General features: G+C 37.3%; 1 protein-coding gene across 3 annotated transcripts in view; it reads right to left on the reverse strand.

Annotated features, from left to right (window-relative positions):
• Nucleotides 1-15,317, reverse strand: part of EPHA5 (EPH receptor A5) — a 512,956-nt gene that overhangs the window by 28,414 nt on the left and 469,225 nt on the right. For all 3 annotated transcript variants that reach the window (XM_077476128.1, XM_077476127.1, XM_077476126.1), the window contains exons 11-13: nucleotides 14,816-15,001; nucleotides 8,332-8,393; nucleotides 4,543-4,752 (exon numbers count right to left, since the gene is read on the reverse strand). In XM_077476128.1, coding sequence (XP_077332254.1) covers nucleotides 4,543-4,752; nucleotides 8,332-8,393; nucleotides 14,816-15,001 — 458 coding nt within the window. The remainder of the gene's footprint in view (nucleotides 1-4,542; nucleotides 4,753-8,331; nucleotides 8,394-14,815; nucleotides 15,002-15,317) is intronic.

A 15,317-nucleotide genomic window follows, 5' to 3' on the forward strand; every position in this document is an offset into this window, starting at 1 on the left:
CTCCATTTACAGACAGTTCAAGATCAGGGCTGTAATCTTCCTTCCTGAACAGTTATTACGGAGCTACATGAAAGTAATAAACTGTACAATAGTAGAAGAAGGAAGGTATAGTCCTGAATGTCAAGTTTGATACACTGCCTAGATTTACAGATAAAATCTAAACTATGAAACTCTGTTGCTGATTACAAATGTGCCGTGTGCTAAGTGTGCTGGCTCAGTTCAAGCAGACATAATAAAATGCACATGACATACATTACAGATGTACAAGACTTATCTGTATTTCATTTGTCATATGGAAGGAAATAACTTTCATGTAATAGGCTTTAATAAACTGAGGTTATGAGAAATGTTAAGCACATAGGGAAACAGCCAACATCTCACAGTAATTTTAATACTAAAGATCACCCTACAGAATATAGCATGTAACACAGAGGTGGTTATATTTAATAAAACATAAATATCATAGTTCAGTTTGAAAGGTTCTGTATTTCAGAGCCAGACCTAAAACGAAGTTCCAGTCTGGGGAAAAAACAAAAGAAAGTCAGCAGCTACAAATGCTGTAGCTGCTAACTTTTAATATAAGGACACTTATCTGTCCAGGGATCCTGCAAAGCTGGCACCCCAAGCCGATTCGTCCATCGGCTTTGGGAACAGGCGCAGGCATTGCAAGTAAGGGAAACTGGCAGTGAAGCCTTTAGGTGCTGCACTTTGAATGGTCCTGCTGTTATCTGGGGGACACACAGGTCCTAGAAGGCAGTGGGGGGAAGGAGTAGGGGCCAGACATGATTTAGATCTTACCAGGAAGTGGGAGCAGGTACCTGTCAAAACCAGGTACCCGCCCCCCAAAAAAGTGCCAAATGTGGCAGTGGAGGAGGGGATGGGGATGGGTGAAAACAAGTGGAACTTCCCATTTTGGTTGGAGCTCAGCTTTAATAATTCAAACTCAATTCGACTTACTGGTTGGATGCATATCAAATTTTTCCACATGAATAAACCATAGCTAAGCATTGTTATCGACTTTTTGATTCCTGTTATTTCATCTCCCTCATGTTGTTCTGTGTGTTTACTCAGATTAATAGATGCCTTTGTTTCATATTTAACACAAAAGCAAGTGAACTAAAAAGTGTAGTGTGCAAGGTGGATTTTTGAGTCGATTTATTTATTTTTCAATAAACCAGTGCTTTAGGCTATATAGTTGGCCCACAGAAAAACAACAATGCTTATTTTGGTGTATGACACCAACCAAAAATAAATGTCTGTACCTTTGAATAGACTCTGGAACTTTCCCTACAACAGCAAGTGAGGTTCTCTGTTTGGCAGCATTTGTATCATTTGTTTGAAAGGGTCCAGAATGCTGAAGCCTACTTCAGCAATAATTGTATGAGAGTCACACAGTTTTATGTTTTTAACAGTTGGCCTACAGCACAGAAAAAAATTACCTATTGTAGATGTCTCTGCCAAAATGCCATAAGGCAATTAAGAATTGTAGATATGCAGCAATTAAAAGACCTACAGTACTCCATTGTTACAACAGCTATGAAGAAACATGTCTAGCAATAAATATATAACACATTTCACCTTGATATGGCCAGCAAAAGCAGAATATCCCTGTGTTGAGAGGAAAAAAATTCAAAAATGTTGATAATCCTTTCTTGTTAGTGTTATTTTATTTTTTAACTTCATTGGTAAATGTACACTTTTTAATGGGTAAGTCTACCCCTAAAGTATAGCTAAAGCCAAAAAAAAAAATTAAAATTTTGGATAGAGTAGGGAATAAGACCCCTCTCAGGTAATTTATCACCTGTGTCCCGTTGGTGAGAACTGCCTTTCATAGATACAACAGCAAGTGAGAACAAATGTTTTTAAACTTATAAGTCCCCCTTTGCCATCAAAACAGACCCTTTTGCCACCAAAGTAGCTCCGACTATTTGAGCTCCACTATACCTCTTAAGGTATGCTGTGCCATCTGTCATAAGCTGTCAGTGGCAGATCTATTAATTCATGTAAGTTGCAATGTGGGGCCTCCATGGATTGGAGAAGTTTTTTTTAAGCACATGCCAAGAGGTCACTGCCATCAGGGAATACCAATTTCATAAATGGGTCTATTTGTTCAGCAACAATGTTTAGGTAGGTGGTACATGTCAACATAACATCCACATGAAGGGCAGGACCCAATGTTTCCCTACAGAACATTGCCCAAAGCATCACACTGCCTATGCTGGCTTGCCTTCTTCCTATACTGCATGCTGGTGCCATTTCTTTCACAGGTAAGTGACGCACATGTGCCTGGCCATCCACACAATATAGAAGAAACATGATTCATCAAACCAGGCCATCTTCTTCAATTGCTCTGTGGTCCAGTTCTGGTGCTCACATGCCCATTGTAGGCACTTCTAACTGTGGATATGGGTGAGCATGGGCACAGTAACTGCTCTGTGGTTAAGCAGCCCCATAGGAACAAACTGTGATGCAATGTGTGTTACTTTTCTATTGCAGCCAGGATTAACGTTTTCAGCAATTTGAGCTACAGTAGTTCTTCTATTGCATCAGTCTACACAGGCCAACCGTCACTCCCCACATGCACCAATGAGCTTTGACCTCCAATGACTCCGCAATTCACCAGTTTTCCTTCCTTGGACAACTTTTTGTAGATCTTGACAACTGCAGACCAGTAACATCCCACAACAGCTGCAGTTTTGGAGTTGCTATAACCCAGTCATCTAGCCATTACAATTTGGCCCTTGTTTCAAATCCTTACGCTTGCCCATTTTTTTCTGCTTTCAACACATCAACTTTACGGACAATATAATTACTTGATTCCAAATACAGTATATCCCACCCACTTTCAGATGCCATTGTAACAAGATAATCAATACTATTCACTTTACCTGTCAGTGATCAAAAAGTTATGGCTGTAAATGTTATACTAATTTCCACATAAACTAAGAATTTGCCATGGTCTTCCCAACTTAACTCTCTTGCTAAAATAAACCAAAATGTTGACCACTGACATCATCATTGACTGATTATCTAGGGTTTTGTGGAAGAATGGGTACAATGGAAGTTCCAGCACTCATTGCAACTAGTGGAACTCATTCCTGCATTCTCCTGTTTGCCCTGCCCACTTGCTATCTAATTAATTGACATGATAAGCAAATTTAACAGCATCTACATGCTCACCATTCTACCAAAGCATCCCTGAACAGAACAGTCTCTGGTATTACTCATAACAAATAATACCAAGTAAGCAAACAAAACGTTTTTAATGTTCAGTTTTTAACCATTTGGCTCCCCCTCTTTTTATGCCACCCACCCATTTGCGGATTGGTTAAAACGCAAACATTAGCTAAATCTTGCTATTTTCTGGGTGTTGTCAGCTTCACCAAGTGTATAATGCCACAGTTGGGTGTACAGCCCATTCGTTCAGTTTTGATGAGGTAGAATAGTGAGCATGTAAATAAGCTAACAGGTGAATTGGACAAACAGGAGGGAGTGGGTGACAGCAAGTTTCTCTAGTTGTATTGAATGCTGGAACTTGTAGAGCACAGGATAGTACATTTTGTGCACTCATTCTTCCACAGGAGTCTGGTTGTTCCTTTAGTGATTAGGAAATGACCACAATTTTGGTTGCTAAACAATGACAGAATTGTAATGAAAGTGTAAAAAGTTATAGCATTTACATTTCTTCAGTTGTCCTTTAAAGTGTACCAGTACTTTTTTCATACTGGAGGCACTATATTTATGTTTAGTCTCAAGTTTGCGGAGATTGACTGCTCAGACACCAGTCATTAAATTGGGGGATGTATCCCGCATTGCCCCATATCTAGAAGTACCAGATATATCTCAAAGTTCTTGTGGTGGATTTGAGGAGCATGGGAGTTAACTAAGGCCTAACCATGGTGCTCTATGTGCAGCTGATTTATTATTTGTCTAGTATGGGGGGGAAAAAAAGTCACATATCAGCTTTTATGTATGAAACTGCCAAAAGCCTATGGGTTTATGCATATAAACTGTTAAAAAAAAAAAAAACATCATTGGCCTGCTGTGCATCATTTGAGTGATCCAGAACACTTTCTGTGATTTAATTATTTCTTGGAAAAAATAAAGGTGCCTGCCTGGCTCTAGTCAAAAATGCTTGGCAGCAATTCTGCTGCTATTAAATCAATATTATTTTCATTGTAGGGGACATTCAACAAATTGCATAATACAATAGGCTACTCAGAAAATGCCACCAACAATGTAGCTTCTTCACAAAACTACACAACATTAGATTTGATACACAAAAGGCATAGAGATTGTTCTTTTGGCAATGTGAATGTTCACTTAATTCAGCTGATTGGATCGGCATTCACTTTGCTGATCCAATAGTGTAAGCAAAAATATTGTTTTCCTAATTTCCCTTGCTTTTAACTGGTTATTTAAAGTGAACACAGTTTCACCTTATACAGATAGTTAAGTGAACACAGTGAACAGTCTCTATGCCTTTAGTAAATTAACACCATATTTAATTTAAGATAACAATAGACTGTATATAAAACTTACCCTTGTTGTGTATGCAGCCTCAGGATCATCTTCAAGAACCCTAGAAAGGCCAAAATCGGAAACCTTACACACCAGATTGCTGTTAATGAGGATGTTTCTTGCTGCCAGGTCTCTATGTACGTAGCCCATGTCTGAGAGGTACTTCATTCCAGATGCAATGCCCCTCAGCATACCCACTAACTGAATCACAGTGAACTGGCCATCATTTTTCTGAGGAAAGAATATTTACAGATTAGAAATACTGCTTTTCACAGTGAAAGGGCACAGAGACAAACAACATTTTTTTTTTTTTTACTTTTCTTCTTTTTTTATTTTTTATTTCTTCAGTAACAAGAGCATGTGTTCATGACAATAAACAATTCACTAATGAGTTTTCTTATCAGTATACGCTAAAAATTACTTACAGTCAAAGATAGTTAAACAATGGTAATAAGGTAACAAGTTAACAAGATGATATCAAGCTTAATATGTCTTGGTCTTGCTTACCCAAGTTGGGTTCAAATTGTAAGCGGAGAGTGGTTATCAAGCTGATACGTTCAATATGGAAGAGATAATCTACTCCTTAACTTTAATTTGAAGGTCAGTTTTTTATAAGTTACAGTTCTTTATATAATTAGAAGCTCAGGCTGGTTCATCAAAGCTTGCCACTATTTTTATACAAACAATATTTTATTTAACCACTTTCAGACCGGACCAATTTGCTGGTCAAAGACCAGACCACTTTTTGCGATTCGGCACTACGTCGCTTTAACTGACAATTGCGCGGTCGTGCGACGTGGCTCCCAAACAAAATTGACATCCTTTTTTTCCCACAAATAGAGCTTTCTTTTGGTGGTATTTGATCACCCCTGCGGTTTTTATTTTTTGTGCTATAAACAAAAATAGAGCGACAATTTCGAAAAAAACGCATTATTTTTAACTTTTTGTTATAATAAATATCCCCCAAAAATATATAAAAAAACATTTTTTTCCCTCAGTTTAGGCCGATACGTATTCTTCTACATATTTTTGGTAAAAAAAATCGCAATAAGCGATTATTGATTGGTTTGCGCAAAAGTTATAGCGTTTACAAAATAGGGATAGTTTTATAGCATTTTTATTAATAATTTTTTATTATTTTTTTTTTTACTAGTAATGGCGGCGATCAGCGATTTTTATTGTGACTGCGACATTGTGGGGGACCCATTGGACATTTTTGACACATTTTTGGGACCACTGTCATTTATACAGTAATCACTGCTATATAAATGCAGTGATTCCTGTGTAAATGACACTGGCAGTGAAGGGGTTAACCAGTGGGTGGCAGTGTAGGGGTTGGGCTTTCATTTAGTGAACACTGATCTCTGCTCCAATCACATGGAGCAGAGATCAGCGTCACTAGTTGCTAGGCAGAATGGAGAAATGATGTTTACAATGGCCTTTCTTCATTTGGCCGCTCCGTGAGACGATCGCGGGGATGCTCGCGGCGATCGAGTCTGCGGGTCCCGCGACCGGACTCACGGGAGACCTGGCCAGCGCGGGAGCGTGGCGCCGCCGGCGTGCTCCCGATGGTAGGGCGGCAAATTTAAAGGGACGTACATGTACGCCCATTTGCCTGCCCGTGCCATTCTGTCGACGTACATCGTCGTGCGCTGGTCGGCAAGTGGTTAAAGTAAGCTTGTCATGTACAGTGGTGTGAAAAAGTGTTTGCCCCCTTCCTCATTTCCTGTTCCTTTGCATGTTTGTCACACTTAAGTGTTTCGGAACATCAAACCAATTTAAACAATAGTCAAGGACAACACAAGTAAACACAAAATGCAATTTGTAAATGAAGGTGTTTATTATTAAAGGTGAAAAAAAGTCCAAACCATCATGGCCCTGTGTGAAAGCCTTTTTCACACCACTGTATACAGGTACTGTCTAAGCTTCTTCTGAAAATGCAATTTGCCTGGCTGATATCTAAAACACTTTCTGAGTCACTGACATGGAACAAGTATACAGATTTTTTTCCCAAGAAATGTACTCATTATTTTAAAATAATAATATGCGTGTTTCAGTTCTGAAATTCTCCAGGGAAATTAATGTTAGTCCAACGGAAAATACAGTAAAAAAATTTCTTTAAAAAAAATTGCACAAATCAACACTGTTTCATGTATTGCATATCAATATTTTATAGAGGTATAGCACTTTGTAAAAACGTGTACCTCATCTTCGCATCCTCCTTAGCACAGAGAGTACCACCTTCACCTTGATTGAAATCAGGATTTGTTTACCTTAAACGACTCTGTCAATCTATTTGATATTCTGAGGCTCAGCCACATTTTATTGAATTTGTTTAGTTCTATTACCAGCTTTCAGAAATAAGCATACAAAGTATGGTGGCCACAAATACAGCCTGGGGTGTGGGCACCAAGAAACATTCCTTCTTTATAGTACCGCATTTCTTTTTCAATTTCTGCATGACAGCATCTTTGTGGCCACCATACATTGGTATATGCGCACTCCTAAAATATAATATTGTAAAAAGATGTTTTGATTATATTTTGTTATACTTTTTACTGTACATTCTATTATGATTTATGTACAATATTAAACCTTTTTATATCCTTGCTACATCTTTATGAAACATGACTTATTTCTGCATCAGGACTGTAGTTGGCATGCAAACTTTAGTTTTAATTGTATTTAAGTAGTCTGACACAGACAGTTTTAAACACTGATGGGGGAGCTAAGTTAAGTTGGGAAGACCATGGCTTTTTTCTGGAGCTGAGTTTTAAAGAACTATTGTTCAGAAAAACAAAGTTTTATAGTTTCTAACGGAAGAACTGCCACTTTCTAAAATTGCAAATTACAGCAAAGAGTTGCAATTTTTTCTTAAATAGCTAAGAAGAATCTAGAGAAAGAGTCTGCTTTTAATTTAACATGGAAAGCCTTTTTAAGGATTTTTATACAGCAGTTAGAACTACTAACACAACGTGCATTCATGGTTTGCCAACCATGTTCACATTTATAAACTCTGATTAGGAGGCAGTGGTTTTTAAAATGAGAGTTTTTTTCCTTTTAAGAAAATCATCAGGGTTTTCAGTGAAGGTTAAGCTAGGACAGTGTCTTGTGCAATAACTCACACGAGCAACGCTTGCCAACCATGCACTGGAAAGGAGCCCTAGACAATATACAAGCACATAAGCAACCAACATTGCAATCAAATGCTACAAAATTGCCCTGGAAATGGGGAAAATGGTGATTTCAGTTGGTTAGAAAAGCATTTTGGTTTGCCATAGAATTTCCAGGCTTAATTCAATGCATAATAAAAGGACTGCTCGAGCAATGATGTGCACTATGTGATAACATAAAGCCTAGTATGCTCACCGGGTTATTTAAAAGTGGGATATGTTAGAAGAGAAGTATGGGGTTTGAGAAAAATAAACCTGCCTATTCACCCAGGTGCATGCAGTCTGATGCAACCAGTGTCCCCTGCTGCCTCCAAGACTAAGAACCAAGCCATCAAAGATCACTGATCGCTCAGTTCTTGGTCTTCAGTGAGCTCTGTCCTTCCAGCACTCACTGGAGCACTGGGTTGTGGAGAGGGTGGGTGCGGTAGCAGCTTGCTCAGGCTCTCAGTGGCGTGCTGAGAAGCTGAGCCAGCTGCTGGTCAGGCATCTGGGTGGATGCCAACATAAAAGTCTGGATCTCTCTGGATGTCTGGACCAGCTGAGTATTGTCAGCAGATAGCAGACTTTAGACAATGGAATTTTATTCATATGAAATAAAAGGTTATCTCATTTAAGTATAGCACATAAAGGATGCTACCTTTAGAAAAGTATCCAAAGAGCCATTTTCCATGTATTCTGTGACAATCATCACTGGTTTGCCTGTAGGAAACAAAAACATTTTCTTAAGATTGCAAATAATATATGGATACTTTTCTATAATATAAATCATACATATATAACAGTAATGATACAGTAAGGACAATAAAATCTATAGTAACAGTTATTTCAGTGTCTACAATAACCTGTTTTGATAATTGTGGGTTAAATGGGCCCTACCAATAAAACCAAGTGATTTAAATCTTCTTTTTAAAAACATCACTATTGATAACTATAACAAGGATCCATGAATTACAGCGGCATATTGTATTTGCCAGGTATTAATAACACATTCCCTGGAGAAATATTCACACTATATATAAAACATTTTTGCAGCTCATTTACAGGTCCAAAAAACATTTACCAACAATTGTAATTGTAACAGGCGCTTTTCTTTGCCTACGTAATCATTCTTTGAACATTTTTAATTTTCTGTATGCTGACGTGTGTCTAATAAATTTTCTTCCCCTCCCCTCTCAAATTTTTGAATAATATAACACTGTGCTGGTTCATTGAGGGTGAGAAAACAAACAATGCCTGTTACTAGACATGTGCAATTCATTTCTGTCCAAATACAAATTCAGGTGAATATTTGGTTATTCTGAGATTCGGATGTATCCGAATCCCCGAATGAAATAGTAATGGATAGTAACGTATTTCATTGAAATTCTTTAAAATTAATTTTATTTTTATTCCTTTTCTAATGAATTCCAAATGTTCAATACAATTAGAACTTGGATTGGTAGAAACATGATTGATTGATTCGAATTCTGTGTGAAGAATAGCTGGTTGTTAAGCAGTGGGCTGGGAAGCTGGCTGCCACGTCATTAACAACCGACGACTTATCAGCTTGCTTCCCCACTGACTACTGAAATGTAAACAAAACAATGCTGGCAATAGAAAATTCTGGGGAAAAAGCAGTAGGGGGTCCCTGGCCCTTTGGGTCTGGTATGGATTCTAAGGGAAACACCACACCAAAAATAAAAAAACGGCATTGGGTCCCCTGACATTCCATATCAGACCCTTACCTGAACATGCAGCCTGACAGGCCAGAAAAGGGGGGGAGATGAGCGAGTGCCCCCCCTCCTGAACCATACCAGGCCACATGCACTCAACATGGGGAGGTGCTTTGGGGCAGGGGGCTCTGCAGGTTGGGCTTATCTGAATCTGGAAGCCCCCTTTAACAAGAGATCCCCCAGATCCCATACCCCTACCCATTCAACAAAAATGTGTAAAAAGTAAATAAAGACAGTAAACAAGTTTTTGACAATTCCTTTATTAAAAAATAAAACCAGTGTCTGCCACACTGCCGGACCCGAAAAAAAGGAAAAAAACCTCTGGCTCCCCACGGACCCCCTGCTGTTCTGTCTGACATTTCTTAAATAGCTAAGGGGAGTGACTCAACCCTTTAGCTATTTAGGAAATGTCACACAGAGGAGCAGGCAGTCTGCAGGGAGTGTACAATGAGGCTAGAGGTTTTTGTTTTCTTTTTCTCGGTTTGGTGGTGTGGCGGGCGGTGTGAGATGTATCTACGTCAGGGGACATCGTTTTTTTAATTTTTAATAAAGGAATTTTCAAAAATTAATTTATTGTCTTTATTCACTTTTTAACACATTTTTGGTGAATGAGTAGGGTTGCTATGTTCTTTGTGATTCTTTGTGGTTCTTTGGTGGTAAATTATGATAATTGCAAGAAATATACATCTAAATTTAAAAGAAAATTATTATTTTTTTTACTATTTTGGGACCGTTTTCCTTTGTTAAAGGGTTTAAGGAATGAAGGAATGTCAGCTTTTTCATCATTATGTTAACTTTATTCTCTTAATAGTATTCTCCTTGGTGGTGGTGAAGGGAACTTTCACTTTTATTGGGGTTTCTAAATTAATGGCAAAAACAGTCACAAATGATCTGCTTTAGCAATATTGCCATTAACCACAATATTTATTGTTTATTAGAACTTTTGGATCTCAAGCTTTAAAACTCCTACTTTTCTAGTGATATATCTTAGCATCCTTGTTCTCATTACAGTTCTTATTATTATTAACAATATAGGTCTTTATTCAACTCCAACACTTCATGCACCACTTTAAATATTGTACATATACATCAGTCACTGCCCTCAAGAAGCTTACAATCTAGGGACTACACCTCAAATGCATACATACATGCACACACATACTAGGGCCAACTTTAGATGGGAGCCAATTAACCTGTTGGAGTGTTGAAGCCAAAAACCGGAGTACCTGCAAGGACATGTTTCACTATCTCACTATAGGCTTTGCTAAAATAAATGAGCATTTAACGATTCTATGGGAGAATTTACTAAAGGAGTACATTTGTCACTTGTGCAGAGAAAATAAAAAATAGGAGTTACTTTGATGGTTGAAGTGAAAGCAGCTACTCTGAGCAAAATGTTTACAGCTATACTAAGCTACAGGGAACATCAAACATACTGCTTTAGCAAATTTAACTACAAGAAAACAAGAGAGTAACATTTTTAATGGATTGACAGAAAATGTTATTCTACACATAAAGATAAAATATATATCGTTATATCAATCTAGCATCTATCTATCTATCTATCTATCTATCTATCTATCTATCTATCTATCTATCTATCTATCTATCTATCTATCTATTTGTTAGAAATATTTATAATAAATACATCTACTTAACAAAATTAGCTTACACTTGTCCTCTCTTTTTACCAATTATATCAGATTCAAAAGCAATTTCTATTTTTATGGATTCATACACTGTATTTTATGCCAACCAAAACTTTTTTGAGTCAGGAGATAAAATAGGAAAGGTTAAAACCTCTGACAAGATCCCTTTGAAAGGCACACAGGCATCAATAAAGACCTAAGAGAGCTTCTGTATGTAGCTAGATTAATCTTTGAAGCAAACTAAAGGGCTTAGGGTCAGTGTAAAATATATAATATAGTAAACCAGCCATATGTTGCAAACTATTCTGAGTAGGTGTAAGTTTACCAAAGCGCAGCACCCTGGAATTCAAATTGTCCCTGACACCGATGCTATAATTACAAATCCCCAGTCAAGAACCGGAATGTTAGCAAAATAGCAACTCTAACTTTTCTGCACAGTTTCTTTAGAAGAAAACAAGCTGACAGTGAATAAATATCTGCAGGATATGTATTTGTGTTACATTCTCCTCATCTGGGTGCTGCAGTAGGAAAGTAATTGTTGAGCACATTAGCACCGGACCAGAAAGCATGAAATTAAAAGACACAAATAACATGGCAAATTAGAAGTCACATTAGAAGCCAAGTGGATGTTTTAGCTAGATCAGAAAGAAAATAACCCTGTAAAATTTCAGCTTCAGATCAATTTATACACCAAAAGAATAGAAACACAATACATAAATCAGACATGTGTTACAATGATAGTTCTCATTACTTCGGTTTTTATTCGGCCATATTGGAAAAGAAACACAGCACACCTAAACAATTAGTGCGGATGTGAAAGCTGTTAAAAAGTGTTTTCAGTATGTTTATCTGCTATAATAAATACTTTATCCTTTGCGTTCTTGGTTATTAAACAACTTTATGCTGCATCTAATACTAATATCAGTAGTTACATATGGTTAAAGCATATGTAAACCGAACAACAAATGTAATTTATTGCAGCTCACCAATCCTTAGATGGCTGTATTAGTTAAATTTTTCTATTTTGCTACTTTATTTTCACCTGTTTGTCTGGACAGTAAGTGTGTTTTTTTTTAGCATTCTTGAACACACCAAGTTATCTTGCAAAAGTGGCAGTTATAGGTGTGAGAGAAACCTTTTATAACTGAAATTGGTGCTTATAATGGTCAGTTTTTATTCATTTAGGTAAAACCTTTACCCCAAAAGAAAAAAAAAAAAACTATTTCTGTTACTGCTTAAAAAGTGTTAGCTGGAGTTAATCTTTAATGTATTAGTTGCTTATGTAAAGTCTGTCTAAATCAAGTAGTCCATTTGACACACTATCTTCAGACAATGCTATTGTCTAAGGATAACTATATATAGGAAAGCCGCTATGAAATGATTTCCAATTTGTTATTAATTTAATCAACACTTCCCAAGTGCTCCTAATATCATCCCTTTTCTTTACATCCCAAAAATCTAATTTTCTACTGAAACTTCCCTATGCTCCTTCTCAGTTACCTAGGTCAGTCCCAAGCAAAAATGTAAATCTTACTTTGAGGTTTGTGCACCCATTTTTAAGGCCAAAATGGCCAGTCAACATCAAGTTATATATTCTATAAAGCACACTCTTCTTTTCTATGATGTAATTTAGATACTTATCATGCTTATCAACAACTGCTATGAACTGAATTATGCTGTAGCTATTTACATAAAAATCAAGTTGTTTTATCAACTCACTGCAACTGGACTGCTGTGTACATGGGTTGTGTATGTGTCTTGTGTTTACTGCTCTTAAAAAAATGAAATAAAAAATATCTGATAAAAAAAAAAAATCAAGTAGTTAATGTTTTTTTTTTTTTTTTTCCCCCTTTCAATACTCCTTTTTGGGAATTGTTCCCTTTTCCTCTAATGTATGGTATTTATATTGCCCTATACCATTTAATGTTTTACTGTATTATTTGTATGTTTAGAATATTCATGTTTAAACTTATTGTTATGACAATATTTGTGTCATTTATGTGAGACTTCCTTCACTCAGACTTTTTTTTTGTGTTTTTGTGTTTTTGTTTCCTCATTATCATCTAATTTCTATTTTCGTTTTTGTTTCGTTCCTGTTTTTGTTCTGTTTTGGTCAGTTTTGTTTTATTTCATTTTATTTTTGTTTTGTCCTTTTGGAGTCCCGGTCTTCTGTTCTTCCCTCCGGCGGACATGTGCGCCTCCTGGCCTGGTGGTGAGTTCTCTTTTCTCCCCCCTCTCTGGCTCGCAGGTTCTTAGGACAGTGACACCGGTATTTCCGCTGTCTTTCGTCCTTCCCAGAGCACTTCCGGTGCGACGCTCTATTGCGCTGCACCTGCGCAGTGCGGAGGCGCTGACGATGTGACGTCAGACACCGCCGATGTTCCCGCCGGCGGACACGCCTGACGGAACACCTGTCGGGGATCCCATAAAACAGCGGTCGGTTCAGACCGCTGTGTTTGGGCTTGCGGCGGTACAGGACTAATCCCCCCTTTTTGTTCCAATCGTTATATCCATCAGGTAATGTTCCTTTTTATACTTGAGCATCATTTATAATTATTTTTGATATTGCTGCACGAGATATCTCGGTCATTATATAGATTTATCTCTGATTTCCTTCTATATATAGATGCAGCGGCATTACATCTCCTATTGAGTTATTGAATGTTGCCCTAGCTTTGGACCTTTAAGTGTAAGGCAATGGAGGATGGGTGTGTGTTTTTATTATACACACCTACTACACCCACCATCTCAGATTGAGCTTTGGCTTTGACGTATTATCGGTCCCGTCACTTTGGGGGTTTACATCAGCCAGGTAGCATATACTTTTTTAAATAAACCTTAGATCTAATTTTTTTATTTACAATATATTACTTTTGGCTCTCCCTCTACTTTTTGCAGCAACTATCCATTCTCAATAGTAATTACATACTTCTATAAGCTCAAGACATTGAACACGTAATGATATTGGATATTCGTTTTTGCTTTACCCATATATTCCTGCCAGGTAATAAATTGGTATATTATTTGGAGCATTTAATTATAGACTATTGCCTCAGTAGGGATGTGTGTGCATCTAACTGTATTTATGCACGCATATGCCCCTATTGTGCACAATGTTTTTGAATTAAACCCCCCCCCCCCTTTTTTTTTTCTTCCAGTACCACACGCACTTCATCCCCCATGTCCGCCAGTGGGGAAGCATAGAAGGGACCCAATTTTCCCATATTTTGTTTTTACCTCTTCCTTCTTTTTCCTAGAATCTCTGGGTGAGTGAAGTTTCCCTATATTCCCTTTATCTTAAGTGTTATATCTATAGGTTTTATAATACTGTAATTGTGTAATTATATAAATTGTTAACTGCTATGAATTGTCCATTATTTATCTACTATATAGACCTCCTGAAGAAACGGACAACCCGCAAAACTAGTAGAGGAACCTTTCACCTACGCCACCAGAATGGAACTCTATTATGAGTAATTGTACATGCGAATCTGGGGTGTATTAGATTTTTAATTGTCATATTTTTGTACTTCTGCTATCTTTGTCATTCATTAAACTTATATTAAATTGTATTCTTTAATTTTTCTCTTATTATGTATGTATAAGGTACCGGTATAGTCCAACATCAACCTTTTGGTTCGGGTTTGGTATAATGAGGCTAGCATGTACAGCTACCCTATTATCCCTATAACCCAAAAAACCCTATTCTCTAGTTAATGGTAAAAATAACTATAGAAGAATTTTAAAAAATGCTACATACTTTTCGTGACTACTCCTTCCAAGTGAATGATATTCGGGTGATCAAACTGTCCCATTATACTTGCTTCTCCCAAGAAATCTCTTCTTTGCTTATCAGTGTATCCGGCTTTAAGAGTCTTGATTGCCACAGGAAACTCTCTCTTTCCAGGTAGCCTAATTCGGCCACTGCAAACTTCCCCAAATTCACCTGCACAGAAATAACAATAAATGCAATCAACTAGTCAGTTAGCCAGTCAACCATCAATCTTTACCATCTACACACGTATTTTTACATCAACATTAAAGTCAGCTTGCAAAAAAATTCTAAATAATTTTTTTCATTTGGTATACTATTCTTTTTTGTCTTATAGTTGGTCAGTTATACAGCTATAATGGTATCAATAACTGTGAGTGCAAAGGACAGTGTAACTAAAACATTAGCTGGATCACTCATAGGCAGTACATGAACAGTTCATAAGTCCTTAAAAAGGAGTGGTGGGGTAATGAAGGTGGCAGCTGTCCTC

The sequence above is a fragment of the Lithobates pipiens genome, unplaced genomic scaffold (genome assembly GCF_037356315.1).
Source record: "Lithobates pipiens isolate NorthernLeopardFrog02 unplaced genomic scaffold, aLitPip1_a1.2 Scaffold_13, whole genome shotgun sequence".
Lineage (NCBI taxonomy): Eukaryota > Metazoa > Chordata > Amphibia > Anura > Ranidae > Lithobates > Lithobates pipiens.